The sequence below is a fragment of the Myotis yumanensis genome, unplaced genomic scaffold, assembly GCF_028538775.1.
Source record: "Myotis yumanensis isolate MYYU_CA2020_CCGP unplaced genomic scaffold, mMyoYum1.0.hap1 SCAF_2, whole genome shotgun sequence".
In the NCBI taxonomy this organism is placed as follows: domain Eukaryota; kingdom Metazoa; phylum Chordata; class Mammalia; order Chiroptera; family Vespertilionidae; genus Myotis; species Myotis yumanensis.
In genome coordinates this window covers 2,844,140-2,857,672 of record NW_027223753.1, presented here as the reverse complement: position 1 = coordinate 2,857,672, position 13,533 = coordinate 2,844,140, and the positions used below count along the sequence as shown (strand labels likewise).

The 13,533-nt window shown below is 62.4% G+C and overlaps 1 protein-coding gene across 1 annotated transcript in view; it reads left to right on the top strand.

The window, feature by feature from the left end:
• Positions 1–13,533, top strand: part of NPHP4 (nephrocystin 4) — a 58,647-nt gene that overhangs the window by 25,273 nt on the left and 19,841 nt on the right. Inside the window, exons 12-14 of the mRNA XM_070403952.1 lie at positions 930–1,056; positions 10,903–10,964; positions 12,463–12,570. Coding sequence (XP_070260053.1) covers positions 930–1,056; positions 10,903–10,964; positions 12,463–12,570 — 297 coding nt within the window. The remainder of the gene's footprint in view (positions 1–929; positions 1,057–10,902; positions 10,965–12,462; positions 12,571–13,533) is intronic.

Here is a 13,533-nt window from a genome sequence, read left to right as displayed (position 1 = left end):
CCCACCGCAGTTAGGAGAGCAGGGAGGCGGCGGCAGGGCGAGCGCTGCTGGAGGGATGGCGTGCAGGTCGGCGGGACGGACAGCGAGGAGCAGTTGCTGTGGGCGTCTCCTGCAGGACCAGACACGCAGCTGCCTCGGCAGTGCTCGGCTTAGGAGGTGAGGACGTGGTCGCACAGGAGCATGCTCACCAGTGTTCTCAGCAGCTCTGTCCGTCCCCCAAGCTGCAACAGCCCCGGTGTCCGTGAGTGGGTGGCTGGTACATCACGCGTGGCATGCCCCTTGGTGTGCAAAGGAGTGGAGGTGGTGAGACCCTAGCACAGTGATGGCGAACCTTTTGAGCTCGGCGTGTCAGCATTTTGAAAAACCTTAACTCTGGGGCCGTGTCACATACAGAAAATTTTTGATATTTGCAACCATAGTAAAACAAAGACTTATATTTTTGATATTTATTTTATATATTTAAATGCCATTTAACAAAGAAAAATCAACCAAAAAAATGAGTTTGCGTGTCACCTCTGACATGCGTGTCATAGGTTCGCCATCACTGGCCTAGCACCTGGGTGTGGTGAGTGAAGGAGGCCGGTCTTAAGGGTCGGCACCATTGATGCCAGTCACATGATGTTCTTGAAAACTGGCCACGAGGGGGCAGCAGGAGGGAGGGTGGGTGGGGGCTGCTCAGTGCTTGCTGTGCTGGGCCCCGGGCCCTGCAAACGGAACGTCAGGTTTACATGGTCAGTTTCATAGCGTGTTCAGGGCTGAGACGGAGACGTGCTGCGAGGACTGCTGGTGTGAGGGCTGCTCTGCGACCACGTGGTCATCTGAGCCGCTGACGTGGCTATAGTCTAGGGACCCGCGGCCTCCTGGGCGCGCGGGGCGGGTGATAAAGGACGCCAGCGGCCTGGCCATCTCTGCTCTCTGCTCTGCTGCAGGTGAGGCAGGTGGAGTCGGGGACCGTCCAGTTCCAGTTCTCGCTGAGCCCCGACGGACCCCCGGACACCCCAGGGCAGCCCCGGCCGGAGCGGCGGCCCTCGAGGAGGACGCCCACGTGCCCCACAAGTAAGCGTTGGCGGGAAGCTGACTTCAGGCCCACAGCCCTCCTGTTGCTCCGGGAAAGCCCAGGCAGCGCGGGGCGGGTATTGGGAAGTTCTCGGAGGACTGTGGTCTCAATCGTGGTTGACTGTTACAGCAGGTGCGGCCTTGCAGGTGCTGCATTGTGGGGTGCTGCATTGCGGGTGCTGCCTGGGGGGATGTGGCATGGCGGGGTGCTGCATTGTGGGGTGCTATCTTGTGGAGGCGGCAGCGTGGCCAGCTGTTATCCCAGTGAGCTCAGCTACTCGCAGCTCCCGGCTGAAGGCCCGGGAAGGTCCCGTTGGTGACAGCTCCCGGCTAAAGGCCCGGGAAGGTCCCGTTGGTGACAGCTCCTGGCCGCCTCCCATGGCTGCCCTGCGAACACGGGCACGAGAACCAGAGCTGGGCCAAAGCCAGGGACCACCAGCTCTGTCCTGCGTTGTTAACACAGCTGTGAGTTTGTTGGTGTTTTTAGATACATTTTTATTGATTTCAGAGAGGACGGGAGAGGGAGAGAGAGAGAAGCATCAATGATGAGAGAATCATTGATCGACTGTCTTCTGCACGCCCCGGACTGGGAATCAAACTGTGACCTCCTGGTTCATAGGTCGATGCCCAAGCTCTGGGCCACACCAGCTGGGTCAGTTCATTGTTTTTAAAAATGCTTTCTGCTTCCTTGGAGCCTGTGAGGAGGGAGGCTGTGGCCTGTCTGTGGCTTTAAGGGAGGGAGTGCAGGTTACCCAGAGTGGCGTCCTGTCCCTCCGCGGGGGGTGATGGGTCCACGGGCGAGTAGGAGTCTGAGGAGCAGCTGTGGCCTCGGCTTTGTGCTCAGCACCTTCTGTGGTGTCAGTGTCTGGTGCAGGCCTCCGCTCTGCGTCCCGGACACCCAGCTGGCATCCTGTGGCAAGAGGCGCAGAGGTCAGGAGGGAGCGTGGGGAGGCGCACGCGGATGAGTGTGCCGCGCCGGCACAGCCAGGGGTGAGCCTGAGGGGGGCGGTGAAGGATGATGAACAAGACAAGAGAACAAAGCCGGGGCTGGGTGGGACGCTGCCCTCTGATTACAGAGACAGCGCCACGGCCTGCGAGCTGAGTCTATTTTATAGCCAGATTCCAGGAGGCAAAGCAAGGGCGTGGTCAGGATGTTTACAACGTTCTTGTGGATTTTGAATCTACTCCAGTGGTTCTCAACCTTCCTAATGCCGAGACCCTTCAATACAGTTCATGTTGTGGTGACCCCCAACCATACAATTATTTTCATTGCTACTTCATAACTGTAATTTTGCTACTGTTATGAATCGTAATGTAAATATCTGATACGCAGGATGTATTTTCATTGTTACAAATTGAACATAATTAAAGCATAGTGATCAATCACAAAAACAATATGTAATTATGTATGTGTTTCCCGATGGTTTTAGGCGACCCTTGTGAAAGGGTCGTTGGACCCCCAAAGGGGTCGAGACCTACAGGTTGAGAACCGCTGATCTACTCAGTTACATGCACCTGATCAAGCTTTGTTTCCTGCTGCACCTCCCGCAGCCCATATCACTCAGCCACGAGGGACCACAGGTTCGGACCATAAGGTCAAGCTCACAGCCACAGCCTTTGGCTGTAATTGTGCTGGGAGGGCTTTGCCTTCCAAGCTGGGACTTGCACGTGGCTTTGCCATGAGAGGACCGTGCCCTCTCATTAGTCCGAGGCTTGAACCTGTCCAAACACTATGCCCAGTGGTTCTCAACCTTGGCTGCACATTAGAATCACCTGGGAATCTTTTTAAAATCCTGATTTCTGGGCCTCATCCTCTGGAAATTCTGTTTCTTTGTTCTGGGGTGGGGCCACAACATTAGTAACAAACAGAATTTCCGGAGGATGAGGCCCAGAAATCAGGATTTTAACAAGATTCCCAGGTGATTCTAATGTGCAGCCAAGGTTGAGAACCACTGCTGTAGGCGCTCTCCACAGATGAGCATGGAACCTGAGGCTCTCAACTTCTACAGGTCTTGCCAGCTGCAAGAATGTTCCAGACTGCAGTGGTTGGAAAGTTAGAAAGAGGGAATGGGCACGAGGAGAGGGGAGCTCAGCAGTCGTTTCCCAAAGGCTGTGCTGCGACAGGGCAGCCAGTCTCTATCGGCCGTGGGTCCTGGAGCTGGGCCCTGTCAGGGTGTGGGTCCTGGTGCCGGGTCCCCTCCGGGCGTGGGTCCCAGTGCTGGGTCACATCAGGGCGTGGGCTTTTAGCGACGGAGACTGCAGTTGGTGGACACTGGGGGTTGCTGACGGGGCCACATGGGAGTTTGCTGTCCTGGCGCGATCAGCTCTGCACGTGGCAGACACGCCGGCTTTGGAAGCGTTTGGCCCTCTCAGTCCTCCCTGAGACCGTTAGACTGGCATTGAGTGCAGGCTAGTGAGTGCCACGCTGTGACGAGGCCCTTTGTGTGCTCTGCCCGGTGGCCCTGAACTATGGGGTCACCAGTCTGGCTGGTTTCTGGCCCTGGGTGGGCACCGGGCACTGGTCAGGGGGCTCCTCCCCAGCCCTGGGTGTGGCGCCGGGTGGTGGCACTGGAGGGCTCCCCTGCCTTCTCCAGCTCTGGGGGCCGCCTGCATGCCTGGCCCCTCCCTCCGTCTCCAAGGCAGCAGGTAGCATTTCCAAATCTCTCCAGACTCTGCCCTCCCGACTCCCTCTCATTTCGGGGACTGTGTGATCGCCGTGGGCGCCCCAGGGCACCCAGATCTCCCCATCCAGCCAGCGGTTCGCACCTCAGTTCCCTGGATGTGGACGATTTGGGGGCACCAGTCCGCGGACAGTGCACGGGGCCACCATGTGGGAAACGTAAAGTCTAATTTCATGTTGTGAACACAATACATTGTGGATGGATTAACAAGCAAACCTCTAGAAGCTCCAGAGTTAGAAGGCGAGGAGGAAGAGAGGTCCTGGAAACGAGCTGCCTGCCCGCGGGGGCCTCCGCGAGATGGCCTGTTGGTCAGCGGGACGCAGTAACGGTCAGCAAGAGAGTGACCTTGGACGTCACTGCGGACAGCGTGCAGGGCAGGGTGTTGAGAGGCAGCAGGCTCCGAAGGGTGTGGGCCTGCTCGCCGGGCGGCGTCCCTGCCCCTCAGGTTCCTCCGCTGCCGCGTGGGGTGGGTCACGGACCTAAACACGAGAATCAGAACTTGTGGAGCCGCAGGGAAAGTCGGAGCGTGTTGGTATGGTGTGAGGGCTGTGATTGTTAAATGTGAATATTCTGCGTGCGGAGACGCATCCACACAGCGAACAGGCAGCCCTGGGACTGAGGGGCGACACATGGCCACGGACATGAATTGGCAAACTGAGGAGATTAGGAAGCAGGAAGAGGATACAAAGAGCTGCTGCCGATCAATACGAGGGAGACAGACAACCGAAGAGAAAGTGGGCCAAGGATGCGAGGTCGCAGAGGATTCAGTGAGCAAAGACCCACCCCGGCTCAGGGCCGCCCGGCGTTGTCCTCCTCGTCCTGCCGCTGCTGTCATCCCCTGGCTGGCAGCACCCGTGGGCAGTGGCCATGCTCAGACCCTTCCAACCACAGTCCGTTAACCCCACACCCACAGGCCTGGAGACCAGGCGCCCAGCGGGGCAGCAGCGAGCACAGCGTGTCTCCACGGGGATGCTTCTGACCCCAGCCCCCGGGGTGCACACCTGGGCACGGAGCCGCCCAGGGAAGTGGCTTCCACCCGTGACAGCTCCGTGTGGGTGTGGCTCCTGCCCGTTACACTCACCATTCCGAGGAGCCTGAGGGGGTTTTCTCAGGGGGACCCCTGCCCCTCCCCATCCATCCCGCAGATCCTCCTGGGAGTCTGTGACGGGCCAGGCTGCTGTCCGCTTTAGAGAGACAATGAATGAACAAGTTACACAGGTGTAGGTCGCGGAAGGAATCAGTTTCCTCGGGCGGATGGTGAAGGCGGGACGCTGCGCGGGTGGGGCTGGCGACCAGGGCGCGCTCCCCTCCCCGCGGTGCTGCCGCGAGCGTGACGCGGCTCCACACACCGGTCTCGTGAAAAAAGGGAGTCTGACTTGTGGGGACCTTGATGTGCTTGGCCTGTGTCAGGAGCTCTGTGTCCAGCTCCATCCACGGGAGGGGTGCACCTGTGCCGAGGTCAGCAGGCCAGGGAGGAGGCAGTGGGGCTTGTGCCGATGACCTGCTGCGGCTACTCATCGTGGCCGCTCTGTCGGGAGAGCCACGGAGACATGGAAGCGACTACGTCCCTGTGTTCCAGTCCACCTTGAGTTACAAGCACAGGCTGTGGGCTGGACTCGAGCGCAGGCACAGCATTGCAGATCCCTGACCGGCAGCGTCCTCTTGTCACGTCTTTATCGGGTACAAGGGACGCAGACTCGGCTCAAAGTAGCTCGAACGAGGGAGGGACTTTGTGGGCTTGTGTGATAGGAAAACCCGGAGGTGGAGCTGATGTGAGGCATGGCTGCCTCGTGGGGACTCCATGTGATCGTCCCCGTCTGTCCCTCTCCCACAGCCTGTCCCCTCGCCCTCCAGCTGCCTGTGCTGGCTTCTCCCAGGAAGGGCTCCTCCCAGCGGTGGCCCCGGAGCACCACGCTTCTCCTGGCCGAGGTGTTGCTCTGCCTGGTGTGGGTGCACCGAGCTGCAGGCTGCCCTCTGGGTGCAGAGCTGCTGGGCCCATGCTGTGGGGTCCACGCTGCCGGGCCCATGCTGCCGGGCCCATGCTGTGGTTCTGCACCAGGAGCCGGCTCGGGGGGCTGGGAGGATGGGAGTCGGACTCAGCAGACATGTGGCAGCGTCACCTGCTTTCCAGTGACTGTTGGGGACAGCAGACCGGCGTGGAGGGAACCTGGTCTCTGGTTCATCTAATTGGGATTTATCGCTGCCTTCCCACCGCTGCACACGCCGCCCTCACCCGGTTCCGAGCGTTTGAAGACATGGCCTCCCGAGACCCGGTGGAACCGACTTAAACATCCATTGCGGTTGTGTCTGATGGAAACTTTTCTGACTCCAGTATTTTACCAGCATCTATGGGCCCTGTGGAAGCCTTAATGACGTGCGGCTGTCACTTTAAGTGAGGTGCTTGGGCTTCCTGTTGTGAATTATCCTTTTTATTTCATCCATAAATGACACGGAGCAGGGCCCATTCATCAGCCTCAGGAAAGCCTGCCGGCAGCCACTAGAGGGCGCTCCGTCCCCACTTTTCCTGACTCGGAACTTCCCTGACCCACATTTTGCTTTCGAATGTTCTGCTGGTGTCGGACTCCTTGTGTTCCCCTCACCGATGTAGAACAGCCACGTGGAGGGGGTCATTGAAAATACGCCCCTCCAGCAGGCAGCGTCCTTCTCCGTCCAGGAAAGCGAGCCAGTGGGAGGGGAGAGGGAGCGAGCGTAGCTTTGAAGGGGCCTAAGGCCATTCGCTGGCGAGTGGCAGTGAGCCTTGGGGTGGCATTCTGCGTGGCCCTGCAAGTGACCCCAGCGTGGGGGCCCCAGATCCTCAGCCCGCCCACGCTCCGAGCTCCCCCAGCCTGGGGGCCCCAGATCCTCAGCCCGCCCACGCTCCGAGCTCCCCCAGCCTGGGGGCCCCAGATCCTCAGCCCGCCCACGCTCCGAGCTCCCCCAGCCTGGGGGCCCCAGATCCTCAGCCCGCCCACGCTCCGAGCTCCCCCAGCCTGGGGGCCCCAGCCCACTCCCTTGGTCTATTCCTGGGTGTTGCTCACCCCCGTCCTGTGCTCAGAGTCGGGGTGGGGGGGGGGGGTGACTCTGACCCCTGAGCCATTAGGAACGAGGCCTCTCGGATGGGTTTGCCTGGTGAACGCTGAGTGTCCGGACCGTAACCGCTGATTAGTTCCCGACTTCCAAGGCCTGCCGAGGGCAGCTGTTTTCACAACCTTCCTTTGTGTCATAGCGACTGTCTCTAGCAGTGATGCCCCTCCCTCCCCCAGCCTTTGGGGGCAGCTGCTGTCCCCTGTCCTGTGACATCGCCAGAGCCCCCACCCTGCCTTGGTCTGAACTCAGCGGTTCTCAACCTGTGGGTGGCGACCCCTTTGACGGTCGAACGACCCTTTCACAGGGGTCGCCTAAGACCATCCTGCATATCAGATATTTACATTACGATTCATAACAGTGGCAACATTACAGTTATGAAGTAGCAACAAAAATAACTTTATGGTTGGGTCACAACATGAGGAACTGTATTTAAAGGGCCGGAAGGTTGAGAACCACTGGTCTGAGCTGCTGCAAGAACTAAGCCACGGAGCACCCCCCCCCCCCCCCCCCCGCCCCCGCCCGCATTAACTGAGCCTTCAGTCACACAGGCAGGCTGGGGCCCCTGGGCAGCATTCCCTCCGCGAGCGCCCCCAGCAGGCCCTGTCCCCTGACGCTGCTTCCTCAGCCCCCCCCCCCCCCCCACGAATGCACAGCTGTGTCCAAGCACCAAGCATGGTCGCAGGAACAGCTGGCATCGGGATGAAGGGCTTCACCTGCCTGGAGCACGGGGCCCACGCCCGCCATCGCAGGAAGGGCCGCGCTGCGGGGTCCCCCAGCGGTTGCAGAGAGTGTGCTGCCGCCTCCGCCCTCCGCAGCTGGAGGGGGTCTCCAAGCAGACCCTGCCCCATGTCACTCACCTGCACTGTTTCTGTACCTTTCCAGGGCCCGCCCCTCAAAGCGCCGTCCGGTGAGTGTTGGCTCTTGCCCGGTGGGTGCGCCCATGACTTCAGGTGCCCTCCAGGCAGACGCAGGGCGGGGCGGGGCGCCGGCCAGGACAGCAGGGCTGGCAGCGCACCTGCTCGCCTTTGCCCAGAGGAGGCTGCGCCTCCAGCAGCCGCACTAAGGCTGGAGGCCTCGGCTCTGTGGACAGCGGTTTCAGGCGGGAGAGTGACCGAGTGACAGCGTCAGGGAAAAGGAGTCCTCAGACGTGGCTGCACTCGCCGAGCTGGAAGGGAGCTTCTCCTTCGTCTCAGGCCGCGGTGGCTCCGTCCGCACAGCTCAGCGTGGCCTGGGCCCTGGTTTCGTCCCTCCTGTCTGGGCACCGCAGCTTCCCGGCCCTCGGCCCTTGAGCCGCCCACCACGCGGCAGGCAGAGGGTCGTCTCCACGTCCCTGCTCTGTGTTTACCTGAAGTCGGGCCTGCGGTGGCCCTGCCGCCTGACGTCACCCAGGAAGGAGCCGGCGTGGCGCGGCAGAGGCACCGGAGGCAGCGCTGTGCGTGGGGCCTCCTTCCTCGGTGTGAGCTGAGCGCAGCACGGGTGCAGCCAGGAGCGTGTTCAGGGCTCGCGGGACAGACGGACACTCTGCGCAGGGCGCGTGGGGCTCGCTCTCGGCTCTGATGTGCTCGGCAGCCGCTCCTGCCGACCCAGCGCTGCCTCCCCTTTCCATGTGCACACCCTCCCCCCCACCCCCTTGACTCCCGGGCTGCCCTTTCTGGGCGCTTGTGCGGCCTGCTGGACCCTGTGTCCAGCGGTGCGGCCGCAGACCTGTGCACGCCCAGCTGTCACTGCACGTGTTGCCCGTCGTCTCTGGCGGAAGTGGGGCTTCCCAGTCGGACAGTCATCCTGGCTGTGGGGGGCGCGGAGGGGTTGACGTGAGGGCTCTCGGGGGACACGTGTTCTCTGGGCGCGGCCGTGTGGTTTGAGAAGTGACTTCACTGCCCACGACACGGGCCGTAAAGCCGGTGTGAAGCGAGGGATGTCGTGGTTTTGGTGCGTTTTCCTCCGTCCGCGCCTCCCTGGGACCGATTGGGGCTTCGTGCTGTTTACTCGCTGGGAAGATGAGGTTGCATATGTTTTCGGGTAAAGAATTGCCTTAAAGAACACAGCGGGTACCGCTGGGAGAACCGGAGGCTTTAATGCCCAGCGCCCCGCAGGCTCAGCCTTCACTCCGAGGGCTCAGTGGACTCCGTGGAGGGCGGGCTCCGGGGGCCGGGCCCTCTTACCAGGGAGAATGGCGCCATCTCCTGCCGTTTTCCTCGTTACCGAGACCCGCACGGAACTGTCTCCATTTAGGGCAGAACAAAGGAGGCTCCGTGCGCTGCGCTGGCTGCTCCGGCTCCCTCTGCTGCGGGGCGCGGTGGGGCGGGGCTGCCGGCAGAGCTCCAGATGGTCTGGGAGGGAGAGGCCGCTGCTTCGAGGACAGTGGCCCAGGCCGAACCCCATCTGTGTTTTGCTTCTGCTGAAGCGCATTTTCCTGGGAAGCCGACTCCACTCCCTCAGCGATGCTCTGACTCCCGCCCCCGTGAGCGCATCTCGGAACCGGAGGCTCCTCTGCTGCAGTGTCCTGGGGGCCTCTGAACGGGGCTTGTTAGAGGGAGTGGGCAGCCGGCCGGCGGGGCCCAGGGCTGAGCGTCGACCTAGGAACTGGGAGGTCACGGTTCGACTCCTGGTCAGGGCACATGCCCGGGTTGTGGGCTCGATCCCCAGTGTGGGGCGTGCAGGAGGCAGCCAATCCATGATTCTTTCTCATCACTGATGTTTCTTGCTCTCCCTCCCTCTCCCTACCTCTCTCTGAAATCAATAAAAATAAGAACAGCACTGAGGGAGCTCCCTCTGCGCCCCTGGCTGTCCCTGCCCCCCACTCCCCATCAGCCCGGCCCCTCAGCCTGGGCGCACCACCTGCCCTCTCTGGGTGGGTTCTGGAGCAGCTGGGAGGGGCTGTGGCGGGCGGCCTGGGCGCACAGCAGGGCGGTCTGGGTGGCGCTTCGTGTGCTCAGTTCCTCCTGGGGGGGGCAGAGGCTACGTTGCTGTTGGTTTTGTTCTGTGACTGAGAGTGTCCAGGGAGGCGCGGGCATGCTCTGTGGAGTGCGCGGCCCCTCCCGTCACGGCCCCGCGGTGAGGCTGGCTGGTCAGCAGGTCCCGAGGCCTGCCCTGCGCCGTGGGTCCTGGGGACTTGGGGCTGCAGGCAAAGGGGGGACTCATTGGCTCACGCACGTTCATGGCGCCGCCTGTTCTCCGGCTCAGGCGTGGCTGTGTGGGGACTTCGGCAGCAGAGGCCACAGAAGAGGCAGGGCGAGGCCAGGGCGGTGGTCAGAGCCACAGGAGGCAGGGCTAGGCCGCCATGGGTGGGCTGTGACTTCAGGGTCCAGGCTGTCCTGAGGCCAGTGGGGGTGGTGGTCACGTGAAGTGGACAGAGTCTGGTGTCTGAAGGGAACTGTGATGAGCGAGGCAGGGTGTGGCCCTAAGGGCTGGAGAAGGGCCGTGGCCCTCGGGGAATCCACACGCGTCACCCTGGCAGGCGAAGGCGTGCAACACGTGTGAAATGCCTGAGAGGCCACAGATGCCCAGCGCGCAGCAGCGCCTGGGGCTCCCTGCAGGGCCAGGGCCCGGGGCTGCTCGGCCTCAACTTCCCCCGCGGCTGGGGGACGGGGCGGGAGCCGCACAGGCCAGCAGCAGCCTGCCCCTCCGACCACCGTGTGGGACAGCCATCGGCAGGCGCTCAGCCTGGGGTCCTCAAGGTCAAAGGACACTCTCAGCCCCTCCTAGGGGGAGCGCGTGAGGGCTGGCCTGTCCTCTTCCTGGTGCTCACAGGCCCACCCACCCGTGAGCGGGGCTCTGCGCCGGGCTGTGCTTAGCGGGCAGTCGGGAGGCGGGGCCTGCAGCGCCAGCGCTGAGGGCAGCAGCAGCCAGAGCTCAGGGTTCGTTCTCCGAGGCAGTGATGGGAGGAGCCCCCTGTGTGTGCTCCTCGCGCCCACGTCTTCTAAACTGCTGAGTGTGGGGACGGCCTGGTCACTGCTGCCCAACACCAGTGGCACTGGGTACCCCCGAGGGAGACGTTCAGGCCCTGAGGGGTTGGGGCTCCGGGTGCCCTGGGCCCCGCCGAGGCTGACGGCTCCCTCTGGCCCTGTGCTTCCTCCAGGCCCACCAGTGCCGCTGCCCCAGGGGCTCGCCGCCTCACAGGACTCACCGGTGGGACCAGGGGTAAGTCCAGAATCTGCTGCCACAGCTCCGGGTGCCGAAGCGTCTCTGCATCTTTAGGGACAGTCGATGCCCCTGTGCTTTCTGGGGCTGAGAAGGGGCTGGCGCGGAGGGGAGGGGCTGCCTGCTGCGTGTGGTGGCCGGGGTCCCGTCTCCCTCCTGCCCGTCTGTGCAGCGGCTGCCAGGGTGGCTTCTGGGCCCTGTCAGGGACCCTCCGTTGGCATCAAAGGACTCTCTCCCTTTGAAAGAAGTGGTCTGCCTGGCAGTGTCTGAGGGTTGAGAATGGTCAGGACTGAACAGCCTTTGCTTTCTCCCCGAGACGCCGAGATGTGGTCTTCATCCCCGCAGTGCCTGCTGTCCAGGGAGCCCAGCCGCGTGCAGTGCTGGGGAGATGGGCACAGCCTAGCATGTCGGCGGCTGCCTGTCGGAGGGCAGACCTGGCTGTGGGTGGGCCTGTCCCTGGTAGGTGCCTGCGTGGCAGCAGGGCTCTGGCTTGCTTGGTCATCATGTGATTTTGAACGAGGTCAGAGTTGGCTTGTCCTCCCGGTGACTCCTTCTGGCAGCATCACCTGGAAGTGACTTTCTAGAAAAGTTGAATAATCTGTACCCCAAAGGCCGTCCCCGGGGAGCGGGCTGGATGTGTCGCATGCAGCTTGGAACCTGGGTGGGAAGTGATGTTGTGTTTTCCCTGCGGCCATCCCAGCACTGTCCCTCCAGCACGTCCACGTTGCCCGGGCACTCCGGGACCACGGGGCAGCCTTCTCACTCCCAGGGAAGCTCTCTGTTCCCTGAAGATGCTGCCGGGTCCCCCCAGCCACACGCACCCTCACCCATGCCTCGGCACCTCGTCATGCCCTTGTCCAGCACGTCCGTGGCCCGTGGCCCGTGGCCAGCTGTCCCTGCTGATGGGAAACGCCTCGTTCCAGGGCGGGAGGCGGCCGGGTGCCTGGTGCTGAGCCCTTTCCGTGGACTTCCATGTAACGCCCCTGACAGTCCTGTGATGCAGGTGCCACGATCACCCCATCTTACAGATGAGGAGACTGAGGGAGATAGTAGGTGACCTGCCCACGGTCACACGGTGACGAAGTGGCAGAGGGGGAGTCCGTCCGTCCCCAGCGGTCTGTCTCCAGAGCCCACCGGCCCGTTCACGTCAGAGGAGCATGGGGGTCAGAACCGGAAGGGCCTTGGCGACGGTCAGCCCGGGGCCGGAGGGGAACCCAGAGAGGACCCAGCCACCCACGCGAGAGAACCTGGCGTCCCCGGCCCTTCCTCCCCTCCACCTGCTTGTCCTTGTTGCTGCGTTTATTCAGACACCAGGGGCCAGGAGAGGTCACAGAACCCTCTCTCTCGATAATTCTAAGGACATTGAAACAGCTGGGGGTCCAGAGCAGCTGCTGAATGGAGGCTGCGGGCCTCGCGCCTTCCGTGGTCGCCCGGAGCCTCCTTCCCAGCACCCACGAGGTCACTGAGTGGCTGGTCTCACCAGCTTTCTTCCCTCCAGCTGTCCCTGTCCCAGCTCGCAGCCTCCCCACCGTCCCCCACTCGTTGCCGCTCGGCCAAGCCCTCATCTCAGCAGCCCGCCAGCTCCGAGCCCTCGGGGGCCCAGGTGGTAAGTGCGCCCCATTCCTCCCAGGTGGTGGCTCCTGACATGGGGAAGGCAATTTGCCAGCACGCTGGCCCCTGGCTGGGTGACCGGAGCATCGTGGTTCCCTGGGACATAGGGTGACCGGGCCATGGTGGGTTTGGGACACGGGGTGACTGGGTATTGTGTTCCCTGGGACACGGGCATGGGGCTGTCCGTGCCTCAGGATTCATTCGATGAGCGTTGGGCCTGGACCTGCCAAGCGCTCGGTTGAGGCCTCGCTCTGTGGAGAAGCAGCGGGAAGCCGCCTGGGTCTCTGGACGCAGTAGGGAGAGGGAGGAAGAGAGAGACTCCCAGTGCAGCAGAGGGAGGGCCAGTGAGGCCCCACCCGCCTGCCCGCGGCAGCCGTGGCCTAGAAGAGCCCTGTCCTTTCATCCCGTGTCACCTGGGGACCCACACGGAGTTGGCTCTCACAGTGGCCGGTTCACCTGCAAACTGTGTCCCAGTCTTGCCTGCAAGTCTGTGAGGAAAACAGTCCGTGTAATTACCTGTGTGAAGGCGTGGCGCCCTGTTCTAAGCACGGGGCGGGGCCAGGCGGGGCCGGGGGTGTCCCGGGCACATGGTGTCCCTCTGAACTGAGACTGACTGACCGCCTGGGAGCAGGCTTGGCGGAGGGCGTCCTGGGTCCCGCAGGCCTTTCCCTTGGACAGGCGTCGTGCTCTGGAGGGAAGTGGCTGGCGGTGCGAGTGGCGCGGGGACAGGCCCGTGTCGAAGGAGGTTGCGTGTCTTGCCCGTAAACGCGGTTTGGTGTGAACGAGCCTTCTCGGGCAGCACGTCTCTCCCAGGACACTGAGTTCATAAAATCAGCGATTCCTGCCTCGGTGCTTTTCCCCTCACACAGAATACAGGACGCCCCGATAAATTCGAACTCCGGATAAAACATAACTTTGTGGTCTAAGCCTGTCCCAGATGTTCCACGGGACACGCCCT